Genomic DNA, 25,778 nt, shown 5'->3' on the forward strand with positions numbered 1-25,778 from the left:
AAGAAAGTAAGTGGTGCAACTAGACGATCACATTAGAAAGTTTTGCGTAGAGAAAATTTTAACAAAATGATAAAAATTTTAACTATGCAGTTCGAATTGTCGAAGAAACTTAGCTTAACGTAATAAAAACATAAAAAAATTTCACAACCTTCAGACTAGATAACAAATTTTACGATTTTGACTATTATTGATAATTTACATTTGTATAAAATTTGTATATAATTTTAATATGAAGTTTTTTCTTTACTAATCTTTTGAATTAATTAAGATCAATATATGTTTTCATACGAGTTTTTATTCTGCCTTGAAGTCAATCCTACAAGTTAAAATTTATTCAATCAAATAAATCTATTTCAATCAATACGCAATATTCTAAAAATTGCTTCAATGACCACTCAATATTATTAAATTAATTATATCCAATTTAATTATAATAAATATTTTTGTTGATTTTTAAAAGACTAAAAACTGTGTGATTTTAAATATATGAAGTTCTTTAAAATAAATTTGCAGGTAGATACGCTTTTGAACTATACATTTTAATTTTGAAATTATTTCCTTTCGTTGAAAACTAACAATAAATATTAATGCTTAATTGTGATTACCGCAAAATTTTATACAATTAAAATTTTCAAGAATTAAATTCTCAGTGTAATCACTCTTTGTTCCTACGATATCACTCTTTCTTCAAATTATTTGTTCACAAATTGAATTTAGTCGATATAAAACGCAGTAAAATTACGAAACAAATAAAAATTTCTTATGTATTCTAGAATAATCCAGAGTTATATAACATCAATTTTTCTCGTATATTACGTTATGTTACGGTTCGTATATTACATAGCTACTTCTCATAACTAATTAGCCCTTACTTTAACCATTTACTCCTTAAAACTACCTTTTTCTTGACTTTTTTATGACAGATTTGATACTAACAAACTGGAAATACTGGTGTGCCATAATACTGATATTTTTTGCGGTGTCATTTCTTGGAATTGTTGAAAATTTCATTATTCATGTACCGTCATCGAAAATATTGACAGTCCGAAGTGTGCTGTCACGTTGCCTTCTATTGACTCGAAATAAAAATTCAAGATCACGGCGAACATTACCTCGTGCTATCAAATTTATGAACATGTAACGCGATTGGCGAGACAAGCTAAAAAATGTAAGTATAAAGTCACGAAGAAAATGTACATAAATCAAATCTGAGCAACGTGCTCCGAGATACTTAGAATAAAGATACGAGAAGGTGCTACAACATGGGATTCTAATGTAATTATCTAGCTATCTTATACACGTGATTTAATTTGAGTCATTATATGGTATTGTTTCTTAAATCAACAAACTATATTTCAAAGATATCATGTAAACCGATTATTGACGAAAGGAGAAAGAGAGGGAGGGAAAAAAAGAAAGAGGGGAAAAAGGCTGGAAAAAAACAAAATAAAAAAAATATATGCAGAAAAAATCTCAGAAACCCATCTGGCCAAACAAAATTGTGCAACCGCAAGATATGCCGGATCTTGGGAATCTAGGACCATCGATTTCCTTCGAGACAATGCGCGACCAGCATCCCGCGGTCGTTTCGAAGGCAAGAGATCGCTTTCGCTGACCGCCGTAACCGTCGTCGATACATACCATCGGCGGCATACATCGTGACTTGCGTAACCCCGCAAAGACTGTTACGTGAACCGACAGCTCTGCTCTTTCCGAAGTGGTCGGAATCACTCTCATTCCGGTCTACTTACTTACTTTCTTTCTCCTCTCTCTCTCTCTCTCTCTCTCTCGCTCTCTCTCTCTCTCTCCCTCTCTCTCTCTCTCTCTCTCCCTTTCTCTCTCTCTTTTTCTCTCTCTCTTTCTCTCTCTCTCTCTCTCTCTCTCTCTCTCTCTCTTTCTAGCAATCTTGCGGCGAACTTGACGCGGCGAACTTGCGTATTTCGCCGGTGAAAGAAACGTTACGATACTAAAGTCTAGCGCGATGCGCGATATTCATCAATTCACTGCACCGCAAACTACAGCCGATGTTGCGAAATCATTATTGAATTTTAGTACCCCAACTTTTTTCATTATTAAAAAAACTTGAATTTCTCAAGCGTTTCTACATGACTACATTTTAGAAATCTAATCTGTGCTGAATTATATTTCAATACATTGCAGCGTAACATGACACAGTAACATAACAAATTATGTTAAATTATTTAAATCAGAATTCAAAATATGTTTAGGAAATACATTAATAGTATCATAAAGAGATATGCAAATTGCAGCATAAAATGTCCAAATTGTCTTCATTTATTAAATTTTAGATTTTTAAAAACTTGAGAAGTTTGTGAAGTTTTTCTCTTGTATGAGATCATACAAAATCTAAATTTTACCTCTACTCAATACCTATTTGTACATCAATTTCAGTCTTGTGTCTAAATTTAGCTCCGTTAGATTTCTACAAGTTCCGAGACAATATATGCGGAAGAAGATTCAATAGTCTACAGGAATTTATTAACTATGACTATATTTAGAGTTAATTTTGTATGCTGAGATTTTCAGTTAAATAAATGCACATTGTTTGCTGTATTTTGTCTTTAAATAAAACAACTACAGCATTAATAAGCATTACTATTTGACCTCTTTCTCATACATGCCTCACTGTATGATAGATCTTAATAAATAGACACGATTAGAGACGGAAATATAACAAGTAAGACGGATCTTTGCGGTAACACTTGCGGTAACACTTTATGATGCAATGATTGAACGAGAGAGAAGAAACGTTTTCACTTTGTTAATTTACACAAGTATATCGATGAACCGTACCTCACTTGATTTAATTGTTTTTTATAATGTATCTTCCGCAGGACAACAAAATGAGTAATAACAATTATCTTAACATACTGTAATATATAGTAATCGTGTAATAAAAAATAATATAAAGACATAACACATGCGGAATTGTCAACTGTTGTGCCCCGCCCCGCGCGCGCATACTAAGTTATTTTATCTATTAAAATGTAAATATAAGCGTAGTGATAACTTTAATTCTACAATTTACGATTTATTAATTTTACAGATTATTATGTAGGTTTTGCATGATCTTAAGTACTTTAAAAAAGCATAAATAAATTTTAAATCACACGTATACTCTAATTTCTCGTCTAGTAATGCATTTTAATAGCCTATAATATAATATAATTTACATAATATAATAATTTACATAATTACATATACGCTTTAGTACATAGATGTATTAAAATTATTTCTTTTTCTTATAAAACTTATTTTGCTTGTAAACTGAGTTATAGTAATAAATTTAAATAACAATATTGAATTTTGAAATCATCGATATTATGTAAACATCTCACAATTAAAAACTTCAGATTTTTTATGTGGATAAAATAAAACACAGAACATATTTGCGACTATTTAAAACAATTTACGCTCTTTTAAAGAATTTAAAAATTATGTATAAGTAGATAATAAAATTACATTTTTCACCATTTTATATTCACATATAAATAGATAAAACTATTGTCCTTTATCATAACTAACTCCAAAGAATTGAATTTATAAAAAAATAACAATTTTAGGCAGAAAACAATTATAATTTAATTAAATCGTCAACAAATGGAGTTTAAAAAAGATAAAAATTGCATAAAACGTTGCTGTAACGAATTGTAAAATGTAAAAGCTACTTTTACATTTTATTGTCTCCTGGATTAGGCAAATTTCATACTTTGCGTCCTCGTTGAAGATCCTACAAACCGTTCCTGCAGATTATACTACGTACCGTGGGATGGCGCCTCGTAACTTACAATATGCCCGGCTACGAGCGAGCTCATTTCTGTCGCGCCCGCCGTCGTCGTTTCTGTCTAGCGATTACTTATCCGGTGATTAGCGTTTAAATAGACAGAAGGGAGAACAGTGCTTTCAGACGCGGCGACTGAAGCGCTCGAATAAGTATCGCGTAATCTCGAAAGAAAGAAAAGGAGGAAAAAGCGCGCCGGGGTGAAAGGGAGGCGAGCCGGTGCGGAAGTGCGCGCAGACGACACGAAGGTGCACGGGGGGAAAGCGAAGAACACGGAGGATGTAGACGGGCGGACGAGATTGCGCCAGGACCGAAGGGAGTAGAGACGGCGGTAACGGCGATAGTAGGACGTGATCGGAGAAAAGAGGGGCAATCGACTACTACGTTCGCCTCGGCAGGCGAACGAGCAGCACAGACGAGTAATCCGTCGGCAACAGTAGACAAACGGCAGTGTCGGTGCTAAAAGGCGGGGACCGTCGTCGCTCGAGCGTGACCGCGTGTGTAAGCTTAACAGCGACGCCAGTCACTCTCACTCTTTTTCCTTCCCTCTCGCACCCTCTCTCCCGTTTTTCACCTCCGTCCCTCTTCTTCCGCTTCGCCTCCCCCTTTCGTGCATTTTGCCGACGGCTGACCGAAAGGAGAAAGACAATCAGGACGACGAGTGCCGCAACGACGGTGAAGAAAACCGGTGGTCGACGACGGACAGTCGTTATTCGAGTTTATCGAGCCGGGACGATAGGAAGCGGTGGCGAACGTGCCCTGCCTGCCGATATTCACTCGCAAATCGCTCGCTCGCAACGCATTTCATCTCACGAGTCGCGATCCACGCGGGAAGGAAACGACCGACCGACCGGCTCCGCCGCGTCAAAGGGAAGTAACAACGATCGCGGAAGCAGAAGAGGAGGTGCCGAGGTTGTTGCCTCCGCGCTCGCCGTTCTCGAGCGCGAAAGGTGGTGCGTCGCGTGCCGCGCGTTTATGTGCGCGGTCAGGTGACAGGAGGAGGGACGACGACAGTCGTGGGGTGCTTCTGCTGCTTCTACGAGATTGTATAGTCGTCAACGAGCTGCTGCCGGCTTCGTGGAGTTCGAGGAAAAAGGGTCTTCGGAGGCGGCAGCGAACGGAAGTGGACAGGAGAAAGAAGAATCATCGACGCGAGAGAGAAAGGAAAGGGGCGAGGAATAGCAGGTGGGTGTAACCGTCAATGCGTTAATCCGTGCGGTGAAGTAATCGCGTGATGGGGTGAGAAAACGCGCGCGTGTACCGGCATCCGCGTACGCGTGTTTTGAGGTTAAGTGACGCGCCTACGATCGATCCGTACCGAGGAGAGAAACCCCGAGCGCGACGGAAGGAATACCGGGAACGCCGGAAACGAGGAAAATACGCGCGTGATACTGCCTCTTCGACCGCATTTGCGATAACCGAGTTTCAGGAATCCGAACTACGTTTTTGTAAGCCACGCGAATCCTTGTTTTACATAATATTAGTCATCGAAGACATTAATGGTTTCCAGATTGACGATAAGCGTTAATGATTCACTCTAAATATTTTACATTCTCTTTCTGACCATAAATTTTCTTCAAGTTGACCAACCAAGTAGCTTGTGCATAATTATAAGAAGAACATTTTTTATCTGTGTAAGTAATTTCCATATGATAATAAATAGGTAAATAGGTCCGAATAAATTGAGAAATATAAATTTTTATGTTAATATTTCAATGATTGAAAATCAGGATTATAATCTCATAAATATTTTTTTAAGACATTTACATATGTAAAGATATCCTGTAACATTATATTTAATGTTACGGGATATTTAAGTCAAAAAATCTTATTGACTTTCGACAGCAAAAAGTCCAAATAAAACAAAGTTCTCACACTAATATTTTGAAAGTTAAAAACGAAAAGGATTTTTATTTGAATCTCATAAATTTTTTTAAAAATAAAGATATACTTGTGCGTATATGTAAATAAATTCTGCTAACGTTTTAAGTTCCTGCTAAAGTATCATGTTACGTGAAAGTATTAAGTTTTAACGAGTGTTGATAATTTATGTCTATTCTATCATTTTTTTAAATTTCCATTTATAGAATTTTTGCAAAACGATATCCGTAAATTTTTGAGTTCACTAAACTCGAGTTTCTACATTAAAGTTTTCTAATTGTACATAAGTATTTCTACATTCTAATATGTATTAATTTATATTTATAATTAAACTTGTAGGTCAGCTATAAAGACAAAAAATATCGCGTAAGAATTAATACATTTAAAATAACAGGATATAACTAATGCTCGAAAAATCTATTAACTGTTGAATTAAGATCGTTTCTCTCACACGCGTTCACGACTGCTACGACTCAATCAGCATCCTCGACAAAGCTGCAGTGTAATCTTACGCTTTAGGCAAAATTTACTTTCGTCATAATCGACGAGTCTTGCTACTTGACGATTCGAGCGGCGCTTTCTCTCTTGCGCTGAGCAGCACATTGCTGCACCATCGTTGATTCGTTAACGGCAATGAACATGAGCATGCGAGGTCGCAGTAGTATCATCATTGACTAATAATCACGATTCCATTTTTCTTTCCAAAGGAAAAAAACTATGTATCTAATAACTTCTATAACGCTAGAGTTTGATCAATTGCATAAACTAGTGGATAAATATCTACAAAGCTGCATATGTTATCAGCAAAGATTATCTTAATTGTGCTTAATTATTTTAATCATGCGAAGGTATTTCTATCATCTATTCATCTCTATCATCTTCATGATGGTTGATGATAGATAATTATTCGCTATTTATAGCGAATTCGAACGGATGAACTAATGCGTTTTTTTTTCTCAGCCTTCTTTATCCCATTGGCCTTATCCGTCTATACTTAGTCATTACGATTATACACGAGTAATCTAGTAATCAAAAGTTATGGCGGACCACTGGCGCAGTGCCAGTTCGGTGCACACCAGCCGAATTCGCCATTAGTTGTCGACTGTTTGCGATGTTTCGATTTTTACTTGTTGAAGAATCTTAATGAGTATGTAATAATAAATTACCCTATTTGTTGAATTAAAAATTGTCCAAATAAGGATTTAACGTACTTATTCTAACTGTATATCCCACATTACGCAGAGCAAATAAAGATCGAAGTTTTACCGGAAAAAGAGTAACATTGTAGTTTAAACACTAGAAATGACTAAAAGTTCAAAGTACAAAAATAATGCGACAGCATTTATTATTATACGAGTGGCATTATTTTATCACTTTGGGCAAGCTGGCTTTGTAATTTTATGTCAGCTAAAATAAACGCGTATAACAATATTGGCCAGTCTGCATTTCGCATAAAACACAGACTGAAAACGCTCTTGTGAATTTTTATAATTTCGATTAAATTTTTGTATTAACTTCATCCACTTTTAAATATTTACTCGAAAAACTGTTTAGTTCTTAGTGTTTCATAGATACATTTACATAAATATGCATTCTGTTTCCGGCAATCGATGCGTTTATTTGTAGTATTAGCAAATGTTATTTGCAAATTACGGCATTTGTAATTCGCATTACGAGAGATATTATCACCGATTAAATCGAACAAGCTTGTTCCACGCAATAAATAAATCGTACAACTATTTATTAATAAATAGATATGCGTATTCGCGGCTCCTACGTAGATTGTTGAAATATTTGTAAAGCTGCTCTTGGCATTTTACATATATGATATACATACACTTGTGTAAATATGCATTCTATTTCGGGCAAACTGTTTTCTTTAAAATCAATTTATTTATCTGTAATATTAGTTCAAATGTTATTCGCAAAATTACGATATTCGTGTGCAACTCACGTGAGAGGTATTATCGACGATTAAATCGTTCAAGCTTGTTTCGCGCGATAAATAAATAGCAAAGCTATTTATTGATAAATAAATAAATAAATAAATATTGTGTGTATCCGACTACCACGCCAGTTGTTGAAAACGCGACCGCGTTTCTGCCTTTAATTTCACGCAGCATCCCGTTTGTTCGTTATTCAATATTTATGCAAATCTGTTCGAATAGAATCGCCACGAGTCTCGCACGTTTACAACCACCGCCGAATTAATCGAAACGGCCGCGAGCGCTGCCCGGAAAAACGCAAAGCGCACCGTGTAAATATAGAATACGTGCGCTTTGATCGCATGCTAATGTGGAACGATAAAAGTCTCGTTCCTCGGCTACGTTCAATAATATGTATTCTTGCAAAGAATAAATTTTAGTCATATGCATTGAACTCTTTAACAAAATTTTTAAATTTTACAATTAGTTTGACATAGTAAATAATTGTAAATAAAATAATTTGTAAATTCTAATCGTAAATTTTGATAAATCTGTGTGTTTAGTTATACATATATTTATATATTTTATAACATCATGATAAAAATATTGCAAGAAGAAATTTATTCCTTAAAATATTGATATCGTATTTTGTATTAATGTTATTTGAAAATCCAAAGCCACATTCTTTCGAAGAATTTGCTTACGAAAGAATTAAGAGAAAGTGCGTCTGCGTAGCCGATTACGTATATAAGTCTGACTGAATTTGTGTAATATATTTGTGACAACTGCTATCGAATTAATAATACATTTATTAAAAATAAATCTACGCCGGTTAGAAACCTATTCGAAATAGAAACAACGAGGCGTCGAGAAAAATAGGACAGTAGTAGTGTTATGTAACATATGTACAATTTATGCGTTGTTCAGTTTTTACTTCTATTGTCTTCGCAAATTAACTAGCATTTATGCAAAATTATTATTATGCTTTGTAACGTTTTTTACTTCGATCGTGATTTCTACGGTGGAACGTGAGCTTACAGCGTTTTCGCGCGTTTGCGTACGCGATAACATTATCCTCCTTCGTGATTGTCAGATAAAGAAGCCCATAGTAATTTTCGCGATTGGCACTCGCGATCATTGTTTTTAATTACAGCACGAAAAGCAACACACACATTCCATCGACAATATTATTTAATCTTTATTACGTGCCGTTTGTATAATCGGCTATATAAACGAAAAACAACTTTCTATTCTCGTAAATTACAAATCATTATTAATAACATGAAATTATATTCACTTCAAATCCATAAAGAGCCAACACTCAATTTCCCAACTGAACTTGTTCTACAACCGTAAAAGCATCGTCAGTTTCCCCGTTTTCTCGTTTTTGTTCTTCACTTTTTTCACAATTAGTTCCGATTGCGAATGCAAAATGCGAAATTCTTTAATCCTTTAATGCTTTAATTTGCTAGTTTTGTGAATTAATAATAAATTTTTTCCACTTTTCTTCCTGTCTTTCAATGTATGTGGAAGTTATTTTTTCAATTATACGAAGCGTACAGAAACTAAAGATAATTACCGCAATTTACGTAACTTTCATAAATCATTTTTTTTTAATTGCCATTTTTAATTGCAATGAGAATATTCTGTCGACGAGGTAAAAATGATAAAACAGTTAAATAGGCAATATTTATGACAATTGTATAGTTACGTGTTCAATCCACGATGATATTTATGTAATCACTGTTGAATTTGCCAAATTCACTTTCTTCGTTCACATAAAATATCACAGAAATGACAACACTTGATAGTAAACGTTGTATTTTCTTCTTGGGATTATTTTGTAATTTACGGACTTTTTAAACAAGTTTTATGAATATCGGTCAAATATCATAAAAAAAAGTAACGTTTCATTAAGTCCACGAAACAATTTTAATTTACAAATTTGTTTTAAATTGTCTAAGAATATTTCTATAGTTTGATGATCAATCTTATTTAATCACTCCATAGGTTCTTCTATTTTTCGCTATGTACTATTTTGATTCGTGATTAACGAAAGTCTGCATCGTTGTCAATCAATTACTAAAAAACATCTGGATAACTAAATTATATCTTGGTGATGGCAATAAAAAAAAGTATAAAATATATGCCATATTTTGAGTTGTTTAACATATCTAGAATTCTGAAAGTCAATTCTGAATATCTTCTCATAAGATTGATTTGCACCGTTTATAATGCGGCTAATCATGTCGTTAAGGAATCGCGTGTTCATGGCTCGCTTCACAGTATGTTATCGGTTAGATGTTATCAATTAGATTACAGAATTTTGCGAATTGTCACGAATGAATCATCAAATTACGTGTTGTTTAATCAAATTGCCGTGTTTCTTGATAAAAAATATTAAATATTAAATTGCTTTATTATTATCTATATCATTTTCTCGATGTAGTTAAGAAATAAGCTATAAACTTCTTTTTATTTTATTATAAATAAATGTAGACACATCTAATACGCGCGCAATGATAAATACGCATTGTTTCGTACATAAATATAATGCGTAGATCGCTTACGTCAGACGATTCTATTGATGTCGTTAATGATGGTATTACGAGAAAAAGAGTATTACGAGAGGTATTACGAATAAAATTGTTTCTTTATCTACAAAATAAATCATACGAGGAGATGTGTAATTACAACGTCCGTAACGTTAGAGTGATTAGCAATTGCAATCTGATAAGATGTGACACGAGGCAAAATATTATTTATAGACAGATAAATAGATAAAACGGATTTAAAAAGTTGTAAATTCAGAATTTTCGAATTTTGAAATATGTATAAATATGTAAAACATAAGGAATTTAAGTAGGTCTTCAAGAGATCAAAAACCTCAGATACAAACCACAGACCAAAAATTTCTGCAATTCTCCCACAAGTAATATCCGGGTACATAAAGATAGTCTATAATTTGCACTATTGTGATGCAGTGATATATTATTAAGTTAACGGAAACATAGCTTTTAAGATTTTTTGCGATATATTTCGGCATGAACTATATCTGTGAAATATCTGTCGTTTTTTACTTCTCTTTTTTTTTTTAACTAAAATCGCGAGATTAAATCAATTAAAAATGTTCATATTATCTCTTACTTGATTATAATAACTCTTTTTAATATATATTAATTATATTATAATTATTATTTTTCCGCGATATTATCGTAATCTTATGTAAATGCACTTCTTTTTCTTATCTGTGTATTAATTACGCGATGTTATTGCACGTCGTCACTCATGATTAAAATGCAACAAAGTATGAAACTAATCGACGAAATATCTGTAATACAACAACACTTGTCTTTCATATATAACGATTATGCTACTTAGCTCTGACGCAATTGATCCTGACGCGCCGTAATCGTATGTTTAGTGACTTTCTCGCGGCACACTTCGTGAAGGTGGCCTCTCTCGTGTCACTTCGGCGTTTCACATTTTTTCCTCTCTTCCTTTTTATTTTGAACGCCTGCCGCCGCCCAACATGTGTCTACCACTATGTTTATGTAATACGCGTAATCGACCAAAAAATCTATAGTCTATGACGGCGAGAGCGGGAGAGAAATTTATGCTATAAACTGTAGCCAGATTCTAACCTCGAATGTGTCCGTGTCTAACCTTGTATCTGTAATCTCTCAATCCGATCGTAATATTTAACAACATCGTATAAAATAAGATAGAAAACAAATATAATGGACTATTCGGAACAGGACTTTGCAGTTCTGTTTGGGAAAAGAATCACAGATTAGATATGAATGTGGCGTGTAAATATTCGTATCGTTTGATATGTAATTATTCTATAATAATCACCGAATATCTTCCTTTTTTCTTCAAATTTGTTTTAGTAATAAATTAAGAGCGGTGTCACATTATGCGGTTATACCGGTTCGACAAAAACGATTTGAAAGGATAGTAACACACACATCGCATAGTTTTAAATAGAATGGTTCAAACTTGTCCGATGATGCCGCATCTACCGCACGCTGCCGCATTGTGCTGCCGGACGACCGGAACGAAGGAGCGCACACATTTAAGTACAGGTAGTCACATTGTGCGTTTCTGCTGCAGCGTTTTCGTTTCTCAAACGTTTACTTATATTTATCAACAATTGTTGAAGATTGCAATATTATAGGAGTATCGAACGCTCCTCATCTTCCAATAGATTAAATTATCATCGCCTTAATTAATAATAATAACGACAATAATAACCGAATTAAATGAGAAACAGGAATTTCCACGGAATATTATATAAAATAATATTCTCTTACAAGTTCAGAAATCGAAACAAAATGATTTTTAATTTCGACAACATGATAGAAAAAATTTGCTACTCGAAAAAATAAACAAATTCCTTCTTCCGACTATGTGTTTTAATGGGAACAGTGTACTCGTTAGGGTCTCGTAAAACTCGAAGAAATCCGGTAAAACCGCATCCCTTACAACCGGATCGGTACAACCGCATAATGTGACACTGCTCTAAACCAGACAAAAAATCCTCGTCCTAATACAATCTTTGTACTAAATTTTGACGTTTCGAAATAGATTGAAATATTTAACTTACGAATCATTATAGAAGTAATTGTGATCATTATTTACAATAATCTTTTTGCTATTATCAAAATAATAAAAATATATTTATATCTGAGAAAAGAAAAAAATGTGAAGTTAGAATTTTACTTTACAAAACCAGTGTGCGGATCTGGAGTTTTAATATTTCCAAACTTTCCAAAATCAAATTAGATAAATTAATGTGGTACTGTAAATTTCTTAAATACTAAATAAAAATTGTTGAATATTTACGTAATGTTGAATATATTGAATATTAAACGTGAAAAACAAAATTAATTAAATAATAAAAAGAGAAAAAAAAAATCAATTTTTTAAATGAAACTAATAATTGAAAACAAATTAAAATTAGCTTAAGACTCATATGAGATTGAGATTCTTATTTTAAACGTTCTATAAATAAAAATTTATGAAATAATTAAATGAAATAATTTACTCGTACAGAATGGTTTAAAATGTCAGAATAAAAATTAAAACAGTGAATAATTACAAAATATAAAAGTTTTTCAACTATTTCATTGATAAATTTAATAATTTTGATCGAATTATATTCAATATCTTTTGAACCATTCAGTACTTGGTCAAAATTATTTAATCAAATATTTCTTCTATATTTAAAGTATACTTTTTCAAATTTTAAATTAATTCCTATCATTCTTTCTATCTATTTTAGCCACTTGTCAACGAATCAACGCGGTCACACGTTTTCCATAAAGTCATAAATTCGTTGCAAATTAAAATCCTTATAACTATTTATTGCATCAGTGATTCCGCATTTTTTTACAAGTAATATATGAGAACAATCTGTAAAATTTTTGTCAAATTCTTAATATTTTAAAAATAGATAGTAAACATTCTTAAATTATCATAAATTATAAAAAAATTTTAATATTTAGGAAGTCATTATCATAAGTATTCACTCTTCAAGATTAAATGTTTCGTAAACAATTCTCAAATTGACAAATTTTCTAAATTTTATGTGTGAAATTAAACGAAGGATAACCAGTTCTGCACAATAAACAAGTTGAATAAACGTTTCCGTGAAGAAAAAACTGACAGGGCAACCTACACGACGACTAAATCGATCAATTTGGCGTACAATATAATTCTCATTCATAGCACAACGTAAAGAGTTAAACTTTGCTTCGAGTCTTTACATCGCTTAAACAATTACCGTATCGTACCATTCCGTGCTTGAATCACATACGCTAAGTGCACTGATCAAATATGAATTAATCACGTGAACGTATATACGCCCGTATTCGCTTTAACGCGATCGAGCGTGTAAATACACCTACACATATAGCGAGCACTCTTGACTACGCCTACCTTCCTTACATCGAGATTAGAGCTCAGTATGTCAATGGCAGCGTCATTGTCGTTTAGTAAAGAGGCTCAACGAAATGTTAGCAAGAGCATATTCTACCGATGGGACGACCGTTATTTCGATCCACTAACGAACCGTACATACTACAATATTTTGCGGACAAAATTAGGACGACATTCTAAGAATAGCTGTCAAACTCCAATAATGCAAAATAAAATTTAAAAAAAAGAAATAGTATCTCTTGTTAAAATTGTGTTATCATTTTTGCTCTCTCTTGCGGTTTTCATATATAATATTATAATATATTACATATAGATTAAACAATTAATTTTTTTATGTAGTAAATAAAAAAATTATCTACATTTTTTGGGGCAATTTTGTTTAAAAGAGAAACAAATTATTAGAAGGCGGTTATTCTATAATATTTATCGGTCAGATAATGTATTTTGAATTAAACATCTTAAACAGTGTAACAACTTTCTGTTTTAAAAATATATAATTATTACGAAAGAGAGAGAATGTGCAAGATATATTTTTAATTTATTGCAGATGAATTTACATATTCATGAACTACTGTTCAGTGTTACTTACTGAACACTAACAGTGTTCATAAAGAATTCTGAGATGACGATTGCCTGTTACTCGACTTATTGTCAGTATGATGTCAAAATGATTGATATATGTATAGAATGTCCCTGACCAACCATATCATCAGTTAATAGCAGATTCCTGAAGTCATTTGGGAAGGAAAATTCTTATAGCAAGATGTCGAGGCTACAGTAATTTTTACATACGAAGTGTTTAAAGTTGTGTGATCAATTAGAATGTCAAATATTTACACGCTCAGACACGTCGAATATTGATTTTTATATCCTTACCATATGAGAAGTCTTAGAAATCCGCTATTGACACATTAGTCTGAGACACCTTGTATATTTTTAATAATATTAAAATAAAACAAATTATAGATTGACTTACCAGCACGATGCGCAGCAGCGGAGTTGTTCACAAGTTGATCTGTAACAAAATACATCTAAATTATAGTAGCGTTTAAAGTAATAATTTGGGAAATAATAATTACGCACATTAAACTTTTTTTTTACTCATACTTATTATGCAAATATCTAATCGAAGAGTTTGCAAATCCTTGAATGTTTCAAAGTTTCTATGTCTGTAATCTTACATAATATTGTACGCAATATTTGCAATATTTTGCAAATAACAAATAACCACCCGATGTTCTTCCTGAGTTTCCTTCTCTCGTTTTAAACGGTACGTATACGTATTTTATCATTTGAACAAAGTAAAACTCGTATATTATCGCACAGATTACACGTTCGACACTCTGCAATAAGTAACAACGGAAAGGATGAGATCGAAAACTATGAGAATTAATAAGGATAGTACTATTGGAGAGATAACGCATCGACACAAAATCGACTCCATACGAGGTGCCGCGGTGTGAATTATAAAGGTTCAATAAACATATTAAAGACAAAGTCGCGCCGATTCCGATTTAAGAGAATGCGGTGAATAGAATGCAACGCCCAATGTGCGTACCGATACATAGCGCAAAAGAAAGAGATAGAGAGAGGGAAGAAATATAGATCACGCCGGCTAAGAGCGACGAAAACAACCCCACCAAACGCCGCGAGTCGGCCTCGAAACTCTTAACACTATAGCATTTATTGAATATTTATCAAAATCGAGTTGAAATCGAATGTAAACTTTAGCCTGATTTATATTCCCCCCCCCCCCCCTTGCCGCTATGTATCGGCTCATACATTGTTGCACTTTACTCCTCACATTCTCCTAAATCAAAATCAACGCGACTTTGTCTTTAATATATTTATTGTATCTTTATAATTCGCACGGCGGCACCTTTTGTACCGGGATCGATCGTTCGGTATCGGCGCGTTATTCTTTCCAGTAGTATTATCCTTATTATTTCTCGTAGTTATCAATTTCACCCTTTCCGTTATTACGACAGAGTGTCGAACGTGTAATCCGTGCGATGATATTCGAGTTTTACTTTATCCGAAACGAGAAAGTAAATGTCGAGAGTGCTATTTAAAACATCGTGAGATTTTTACATTTGCGCCACGCGTATAAACGCCTTGAAAAACTACAAGGACTAAAAGGCTCAGGAAGGAAACAATTGCGTCAGCGGAACAACTTTTGGATGAGTAATCATTTACTTGTTATCTATTATTTGCAATGTAAAATATTATGTGATGTAAAAACATAAAAACTTCGAAATATTCACAGTAAAAATTTACAATTTTTAATATTCACTAGAACATAACTATTTAGACATGTAGAGTTATTTAAATCATGCAAATTTTATTTCTCTTTCAATCTCTCATTTTATTTTATTCTTTCCAATTCTTTCTCAGTGTCTCGCATTCTCTCAATCTCTCTTATTCTTTCTGAATCTGCTAACGGATGGTACGGTTGGTCTGGGACACTGTATAACAAGTTCCAATCCGGTGTAAGAAAAGATAAGTCGGAGGCAGGCGTATTCTTTGATCAATTTAAAGTTGATTTCCCCGATTTTTATTTTCGGGTACGTAATAAAATGGATAACTTTACAGCTAGAACATGAGGGTCATTTCCTTTTCGATTTTGCCGCAATATCGATGTTGGTGACGGCTAAAATATGTTTCCGCGTTCGATCATAAGATACTGAATTATATAATTTTTGGTGATAGATCTTTTGAAATATTGATAGATCTTTTTCGGTGAAAGCTCTCTTTCTATTTTGTTTTAAAAAAAAGTATATTTCGTTCTATAAAAAATATGATGGCGCCAAGTGAGAATACAAAATAACGTTAACTAATGTTTTTTGTTTAATATTAATGTAAACGGATATTATGTTACATCAATTATCTGACTCATGTATTCTTTACAACTACTTTCACAGCATTTCAGTTAATTTATTGTATTATAAACTTATTGTACAAAACTTAATTAATCAATAAACTTATCATTAATTTTTAAGGTAACAGCATGTTAAAAAACGAAAACTGAAATAAGTTACGTACAATTTGTGAAACAAGTTACGTACAGTTTTTATATATTTTTTATCTATTTTTTTTTATTCATTTAATATTATTTAGTTAGCTCGAAAGTTTGTTGAACCGAATTTTAAGGATAAAATAAAATCAGATATTTAATATATGATTTTAATGCTGAATATCCGCTTTTGTTTGATGGACAACTTTCGGACAACTTTATTATTTCACGTGTAAAAATTAGTTGACCTTGTTAAACTATATCTCAAGGCTTGTTTTTGTGATAGCTTTCAATAAAACTGGAGTTTTTTATTTCTTAAACTGAAATTCTTTATCTCTTAAACTACTTCGTAGTATTCGGAATAAATGCAAACAAAAATACAATGTTAGAAGAAAATAACGTGATAACATAAGATATTTTAACAATTGCAACAATTTTAATAATGGTAATAATTACAACCATTTTTATCAGAAATCCAAAAATACGCGGTGGTTTTACATATACGTTAACTGAGATCGTATTCCGTGCATGTGGAAAAAGTAAACTGTTAAAATTGTTTACATACAATTTGTTAAGTTTAAAATAAAGTTAGTTATACAAATTATTTTCATTATCGTCTCTTGGCAGAATTTAGACGAGTTTTTATTTCAAATGTATCAGCATATCTTACATTTCCATGGATTCGTCAAAAATGCGATCGCGACCAACATTCTAGCATTTGCGTATTACGCGCGAACTTGACGCGAGACACGCAACCATGCATCGATCTTTATAACATACTAGTGTGAGCCTTGAAGGAGTGTAGGTGGACCGCTTTGGAAAGAGAGAGTTTAATATTGTCGGAGGGTATCTATCTCATTCCCACCAATACGCCGTATAAATGTGGAAGGACTACAGCATCCTTCCGGTTACTATTCTCCTTGGCCCAAAAACTACACATTAGCTCTTATGGCAAGGCTGTCTCCAGTATGTTATAAATCAATGCGACTCTTGATCATTATTATACATCAACGCTTTTATACATCTTATAGTAGAATCATTACTAATGCGTAGACATATGCAAAAAGATACATTATATTGCAGAAGGCAATATTTTAAGAGAAAAAATATTTCAAAAAGTGGTATAGCTAACGCTATGTTATGCAATATGTAAATAAAATTGTGTTTTGCAATCATAATTTGAAACATATAATCGCGCGCGCGCGTTTGTAGAAGCAATAATTCTTATTATAATATTTATCATTTCAGATCCTATTCAAGATGACGAGCGCAGTAACAAGTCTGGTGGATAGTTATAGAGACATTATGGACAATCAGTCCGGTGAGTTTGATGTTTTAATTATATTTTATAAAAACTTGTTATTGCCTTACAAATGTTGCTACTGCTACATTTTCCAAGAATTCTACAAGGTCTTTGCTAATGAACAATTATGAAACAGTAAAAAGCACACCGATTCATTATACTCATGAAGATAACGCATGAATAAATACGCGTTATTATTCCAACATTCGTTTCTCGTTTAGCGTAGCAATTCTATTGCCATTCCGAAATTGGCTATTTTCTGAGCAATCAATAAAGATCGGAGATTACTATCACATCATAACTGAAAAATAAATTGTTCTATATGCAATTTAGTTGAATATAGTGTGCTTTTAGCAACCAGAAAAAAATCGTACATAAAATATTACACTATTTAATGTGATCTACTCTTTTATATATTTTTCCAAAGATGCACAGATACACCTATAAAATGCAATTGCACTTTGTTGTTTTCAATAAAATTATAGAATTTTTTTATATTAATTGGTTGTTATTATTCTACGTGCAAAAGTATTAAAGTAAAATAATTGAAAGTCAATCAAGTCAAATCTTTGCTAGATATTTTACATTTTATATCAGAAAATTACTTCATTATGTTAAAACGATTGAATGTATCAGCACGACATTAAATAAAGATATTTTCTGAATTTTACTTTCATGAATGATTATATGTATATATAAATTCCAAAACATGATGATAGCAAAATATTTAACGAAAATTTATCAGGAAAAAATTGTTTGGAAACTGCAATCCTACATCTTGACCATTTCGTTCGTTAGATTTTTATTCCTTTGATTTTTTATGGGAGATTTTATATTGGGAGGTGATTTTTATTCTCTCGCATTATTAGAAAGGATTTTATTAGAGCTCCTGAAGTGTGCTTACAGTAGTTTATTTTGGAAGATGACTCGAACTCGAAAGTGCGGATTAAAATAGTTTGTTCTAGTATAACTAGTGACCAATTTGACAATGAAAAAAAATATTTTTATCAAAAAACGAGAATATTGCTGAATAACGAGAAGAATTGATTCACGTAAAAAAAATCCAATAATTCTATTTAAAAAAAAAGTGCGATTGCATTTTGCAGGTACATTGCTGCATTTTTGAAAAAATAGTACCGTAGAATGGTAAATCATACTAAACGGTGCAACTTTATTATACTGCTTTTTTTTGTCTTCACTTAGAAAAGAAATAACACTCTCTTCTTTGTATAGTTTTATCTTTATTTTATTAATTTTGATAATAATATGCAAAATAATAATTTATTTGCCATCTATTAGTTTCTTATTATTAATCAACGTCGACTAATTATGCACATATTTCTATTCGTGTACGATAAGATATGCGAGTTTCGATTTTCCTACGTTGTCCCATGTGATCACTCAAATCTGACATGTTCAGCCGTTCTCTTTCTCCGGGGACTTCGCATAGTATCGCTAAATTATTAAAGAGAAGAGTTACCATATTTCGCAACTAACGCCTTGGAGAGACATCGACTAGAATGTGTTATATTCGGATGCAAAAATTTACCTGACAAACGTTTCGAGTTATAAAATCGGATGACGTAAAGATTATTCACGCCACTTTTACAAGACTCGTAAAATTAAAATTCAAAAGTACTTATGTATATTTTATGCTAATAAGTGATAAATGGTGATAAATGTGAATGGCAAATTAAGTGATTTAGCAGTAACTTTCTTCTTATTAGCAAAACACGTAATACTGAATATAATACTATAAATAGTAGACGCACAATAATAGATGATGACAGAAGAAGATGAGCGGGTCAACAGAGCGGGTTTTTAACTGATTCAGCTGTTAGCTGCATTTTATTTGATTAAATGGACATACCGGATCTACGGTGCGTAGATCGAGAAAGAATGCGAGAGAAATATGTAAATTTACACGAAAGCCGTAGTCGATGAACTTCTCAAAATTTCTCGCCGGAAACATCGCGCGTGTTACAACCGAAATTTCAACGATTTCCCAGGAATCTGTTTACTGTGCGTTTTTACGGCGATGATAAGAGAGAGAGAACCTCTTTATAAGTCCTTTAGCACGGAACGAACCAATATCGTGTCGTAATGCCACCGAGCGTTTCGTTTCTAATTTCACCGCGAGTCGTTCGAAATCCTTGACCCCAGTTTTCCACGCATTATTCAGTCATGATTCCTCTTTCCATATCTTGTGCGACATGCAGAGATAAATCTGTGTAAAAATACGAAAAAAAAAATTTTTTTTTTTACTTTATTTGCATTCCTCTAGAAATTCTCGGCATTTTTAGTAGATCTATTATCTGTTTACACTTATAAAGTTCGCAAAATAGACTGAGTTCTGAGAAAAATTTATTTTCTAGCTTATGATTCAAAAACTGATTTCACATAATCGAAAAGAAAAATCGAATTTAGATTAATTGTTTAAAAATTTTACAGAAATAAATGGAAAAGATATTTCCAAAATGTATATTTGGGATAATTTTGGAATTTTATTTAACTTTTTTAAATTTTTAAGAGAAAAATTTAAGAATAAGAACAAAATGCTTATGTTAGTAGAAATAAATGAAATAATTTATATACTCTCTATAACAGAATTTGTTTCTAAATTATACGTTTAGTAACATAATTCAAACAATCAAAGCGAAACAAGTAAAAAATAATAATACGATTGCTCATAAAATTTCACGAGGAACGCATTCATTTGCCACCAATGTCGAGGCATTCTATATTCGCATATTCTACAGAACCGAGAGCGCTGATTTGACATAAATAATGGGCGTTCGTCAGCGGCGTCAGTACAGCGTTTGACGGGATAAGATCGGAATTATCTTTAATTGGGGCGTGACAAGAAGAAAAAAATTGCACAGTCGTTTGACGTTTCGTCGTGGCGTCTTGAAATCGATGAGAGCAGCAGACGTTAGTGCGGCGACCGATATTTTTTTTTCTTTTATCCATTAACGCGGGCTTTGTTGTGTCATGCGGGAAGCAGACGTAATGCCGACGAAGCGGCGTCGACATCGGCAATTGCGGCTCCTATTTTCCGTTGATCGTAGGCCGTGTAGACACGAAGGCGCCTGGGGTCGTGTCGACGGGGCGCCCTTGCCGCGTTGTTGATTTCGTCAAAGCCTTCGCAAAAGTATTACGTAATGGACGAATGTACTGACAGACGAAATTCGATGCAATATTCCTTTAAGCGTCCCGTTTTGTCATTGCAACTGCGTGCCTTCTTCAACATACAGCTCTCTGCTTGCGCCCACTTTCCTTTCCGATATCAACTGGTATATGTTTGATACTGGAATACCGCAGTTGGTTTTTTTTTTTTCATTTTTGACTAACGAACTTTTCGTTACGCGTAATCCGATTCCTTTGTGCCACGATATCGATGCGATCTTTTACGTTCGAATACAATATGCGGAATGTTTCGAAATCATTAAAATTTAACGATTTAAATAAATTGGTTGGATTTAACTAAAAGCAGCGCGAGCTGCTAAAGCTGAAGAAACAAAGTGCGACGCGTGGTATCGACGATGCAGGCTGCGCGCAGCTCGTAATCGAATCGTCAACCAGTCGTGTTGACCAAGAACCGAAGCGTTTCGCTGAGAATGTGAAAAAAAGCAGAGAAAGGGAGAGGAAAAAAAAATCGTTCCGCATATCGGTGTGTAGTATCTGTCGACACGAGCGCGAGGGTAATTTACCAGAAGGCGACTGCTCACTCGTTCGCGCTCCGTGCACGCACTCGCGCCTTTTTCTCTTCCTCTTCGTCGAGGGTGGATAGAAAAGTGGCGATAGGGCGAGGGTTCAGAAAAGCGAACACAGCCGTGGACTGAGCGGAGAACCGTCAGTCGAGATAACAATTTTTTCCTCTTTTAGAAAACGCTTCTAAAAATCTCTTTAAATATTTCTTAATACGGCGGCTATCTCGACACGATTGATATTACTAAATTTCTGTCGTAAATCGCGAATTATAATACGAACCATGATGCAATAGAAATTCGCGCATGTTTTTACGCATCTTGCCGCCAGTTTCGAACTTCGAACTACATTATAGGTGCGCATAATTATTACATAATACGAGAGTGACTTTTAAATCGTGCGCTCGCCCGCTCCACTTTCTTATGTGCATATATGATATACATTGCGAAACGTCGTCTCACTTCGCGAAAGCGAGATTTTGCTCTGTTCCTCTATCCTCCCGACGAGTCTCTTCCTAAAATCTTGCTTGTACTTTCTTATGAATAATCCATCGCTCAGATTTCTCAAGGCTTCGCCCGGTTCCGCTTATTATCTTATCTTTTGTTCTTTTTTTCTTTTAGATTGCATTTTCTTTGTTTTCAGATCCCAGGGTAAACGATTGGGCGATGATGAGCAGCCCGTTTCCGACCCTGGCGATATGCATCTCATACGCTTACTTTAGCAAAGTTCTGGGACCGAAGCTGATGGAAAACAGAAAGCCTTTCGATCTTCGGGGAATCCTCATAACATACAACCTTCTACAGACTTTCTTCTCCGCGTGGATATTTTATGAGGTTCGTTTTTCTTATATTTATCTCTATAATTACAATTTCTTCTACTATTAAACAGATTAATACTCGTTATTGTTAATTAAACGACAATAATTAAATCAGTAAAAAAATCAGAAAATGTGAAATTTATAAAATATAAAATCAAACTGCATTATTTGTCACAAAAATCGCCGCATTTCAAAACAAGTTTTTTAACATAGTGAAATTTTGTTGAGAAGAAAACAAAGAACTTGCAACAATATCACAGTACAAGAATCATTCATTTAAAATTTGTATTTTAAATATTAATAATTTATAAAGCCAAATATTATGAATTTAAAATTATTTTGTCGAGATGCATCGATTTTTTTATAAATAATGTAGATAAATCTTGAATTTTTTAATTTATAAAAATTTTAATAAATGTTCGTCTTAAAAAATATATAATATAAATTTTAATAATAAACTTTTTATTTGCCAATAACACTACGCTAATACAATAACAAAATATTCCTCCTCTTTAAAATCACGATTGATCACGATGAAATTTTGTGATTGATCGCGTTGAACAAACCAATAAGATTGCACACTTGCTTTATGAATAAATAATCACGGCAATTTGATCGCGATTGTCTTTACACGCAACGAACGACAGGAGGGTGGCTTTCAACTATTCCTCTTCCACGTTCCGTTTCGACGAAGTCAATAACTGCTGTCGGCAGTGGCCCAATTTATCCAGGCAACAACACGCGGTTCTTTGTACCAAGGAAAGAGCTCTCTTAAACTGGCAGGGCCAAATCAGAAAAATCAGCAAGACCTAATGGATTTAGTACTATTTTGTATCACTAAAAATAATTTTGTAGCCCATGCCACTAAATAATTTACTAGGCCACATTCTGCTGATTTGGTGCCTGCTGATTTCCTGCCTTTAATAAGAGAGCTCAAGGAAAGATCATTTTCGACCGTGACTTTCCGAAACTTAAAAAAATGATCCTCTCGACAAAAAAACTTCACTCAATCCATTTGTGATAATCGCCAAAAATACTTCAGAATAAATCGCTGAGAATGTCACTTTCAAAAACGAATCTCAAATAAATAATTTTTTTATAATTTATCAAAGCTAATGAGCCAAGCTGGTTATTGGTACTGAAAGTATTATATATTTGTAACTGATATAACAGATGTTTCGACCTGTATTAGATTATCTGTAAGATTATTAGAATAAAATAAAATGCACACATTAGAATACATAATCGATAATTAACCGGCAGAAACAATCGCACAATGCTCAGTTATTCAGATGACTAATGTAAGTACATTTCTGCAATTTATTACAATTGCTGATCATATATTCAATACATGCAGTTTCTATTTTTAATGCATTAATTTATTTGTATTTAAATTACTTTTATTAAAGACACTAGAACAATACAGGCGCGCACTTATAGTAATTTAATAATTATGAAATCTACATATTTTAATAAAATTTTTTTATTTCTGCAGATTAATTGCTAATCATACATTCCAATATATGCGATTTCTAGCATTTAATGCTTTAATTTATCATAATAATTTTATTGAAGATAATCTAATACAGATCAAAACATACATTATTATTTCGGTTACAAATATATAATACTTTTGGCACAAACAATCAGTCCGGCTTTAGCCCTGATAAATAAAAAATCTAGATTGTTGATTCAATTAAACCTTGATTTCCGTATTCAATTAATGTTTATTATGTTAATTTTTTCTATCTTCTTATTTTTCCACTTATCTACACTATAGATTATTAGAATGACATGGCAGCAATTTTTTTCAAAATAATATCTGAATAATCATTGAGGTTAATGTGGATTTTTATAAGTATGTATGATCATGATTAAAATTTTTTCTTTGTTGACTTTGCGAACACAATACCATTAGAATAAATCAATGAAATTCGAGTAGAAATGTAACCGAATCGCGATATCGATCGAGCGATGTTCGAAATCTAAATAACAATCGCCTGATGTATACGTACCGCTAATTGTAAGTATCATGATAATCGATACGTATTATGCATTTAATTAAAAATATACATATTTATAAGTATTCGTATAAACAAGATTAACGCTAAGGTTTCTTGAATTGCGCTTTACTTCCTACGCGGACATCCAATATTTTTTTAAAGTATCTCAATTACCGTCCCTATTATCGCGAAACACAATAAATTTGCGCCAACAAAGATAATGTTGGCATCAAACGAACATAATATAATTTTTAAAATGATTTAAGAGGATAGATAAGATTTCACTCTCTGAAAATCTTAATCAACTTTTTCAGAGCTGTGCTAGAGATTTCGATTAAAAATTAATTATTGCTTAGACGCATAAATTTAAAGCGATTATAAACTACAATATTTCGAAACAATCGAGAAAGTTCAAATTTATAAAATTATAAAAGCTTGTTTTTCAATAAGAGAAAATACTATCAATTTCCAGACGAATAATTAGAAAACGTATTTATAAAATAAAATAATCACAAAGAAACATAACCATTTTATTGATTTTTTTCGTGCATAAATTATTTGAAAAAGCTGCAATAAAAATTCAAAATTGATTTCGCCAGCGATTGAAAAGTTAAAACGTTAGTTTGCTGTTAGACAGAGACTTCAAATTTTTGTCAATCCAATTTGTAGTAATCAATGGATTACTACAAATTGCACTGTTTATTTAATTTTCATTTCTCATATATACATTCATATTTTTCAACTCACAAATTTGATTCGACCGATCAGTATGTCCATTTATATGCTATACGTAGATATGCTAAATCGTATTTAGGCCGTGGTCAATATTGCGTACACATATTGCGATACAGTTACGCACGTGTAAAACCGCCAACTCAGTGGTGCACGGAAGCACCTTGAATTCCTTTATATTCAAAAGAGATAGGTCACGGTGATATGATGATAATCAATGTAAAAAGAAGATATATCACGAAATCGCCCGCGTAATACGTGTCATATAATGATTATAGATTAAAGTATAAAAGCAATTAATTCATCTACATTTGCTTTCATAAATTAATAAAAACCATTTGCATTGCAAAAAATTAAGCAATAAATTTTATGTATGTGTGTGTAACTGTGCACAATTGGTCTTATTCTATTTTTATAAGTATTAAAAGCATGATTATTTTTAAATAAATATTAAACAAAAGAAAATTTAGAAGAAATTACATAAAAAATTATTTATGTTATTTGATAAAAACTATTTGATAAAAACTTTACAACATTTAATCAAAATTTTTTCAAAAATTGTTTAGTAATACTTAGTAATATTTAGTAAAAACTGTCAAAATAATAAAAAAAATAGTAGTTGTTTTTATCAGCTCTTTCAAAAAATTTATG

The 25,778-nt window shown here is 32.8% G+C and overlaps 1 protein-coding gene across 1 annotated transcript in view; it reads left to right on the forward strand.

The window, feature by feature from the left end:
• Positions 1 to 3,857: 3,857 nt before the first annotated feature.
• Positions 3,858 to 25,778, forward strand: part of LOC105671838 (very long chain fatty acid elongase AAEL008004) — a 31,576-nt gene continuing 9,655 nt past the window's right edge. The window contains exons 1-3 of the mRNA XM_012366329.2: positions 3,858 to 4,987; positions 17,813 to 17,885; positions 22,218 to 22,408. Coding sequence (XP_012221752.1) covers positions 17,825 to 17,885; positions 22,218 to 22,408 — 252 coding nt within the window. The 5' untranslated portion in view covers positions 3,858 to 4,987; positions 17,813 to 17,824. The remainder of the gene's footprint in view (positions 4,988 to 17,812; positions 17,886 to 22,217; positions 22,409 to 25,778) is intronic.

This window comes from Linepithema humile, chromosome 6 (genome assembly GCF_040581485.1).
Source record: "Linepithema humile isolate Giens D197 chromosome 6, Lhum_UNIL_v1.0, whole genome shotgun sequence".
NCBI classification, from domain to species: Eukaryota; Metazoa; Arthropoda; class Insecta; order Hymenoptera; family Formicidae; genus Linepithema; species Linepithema humile.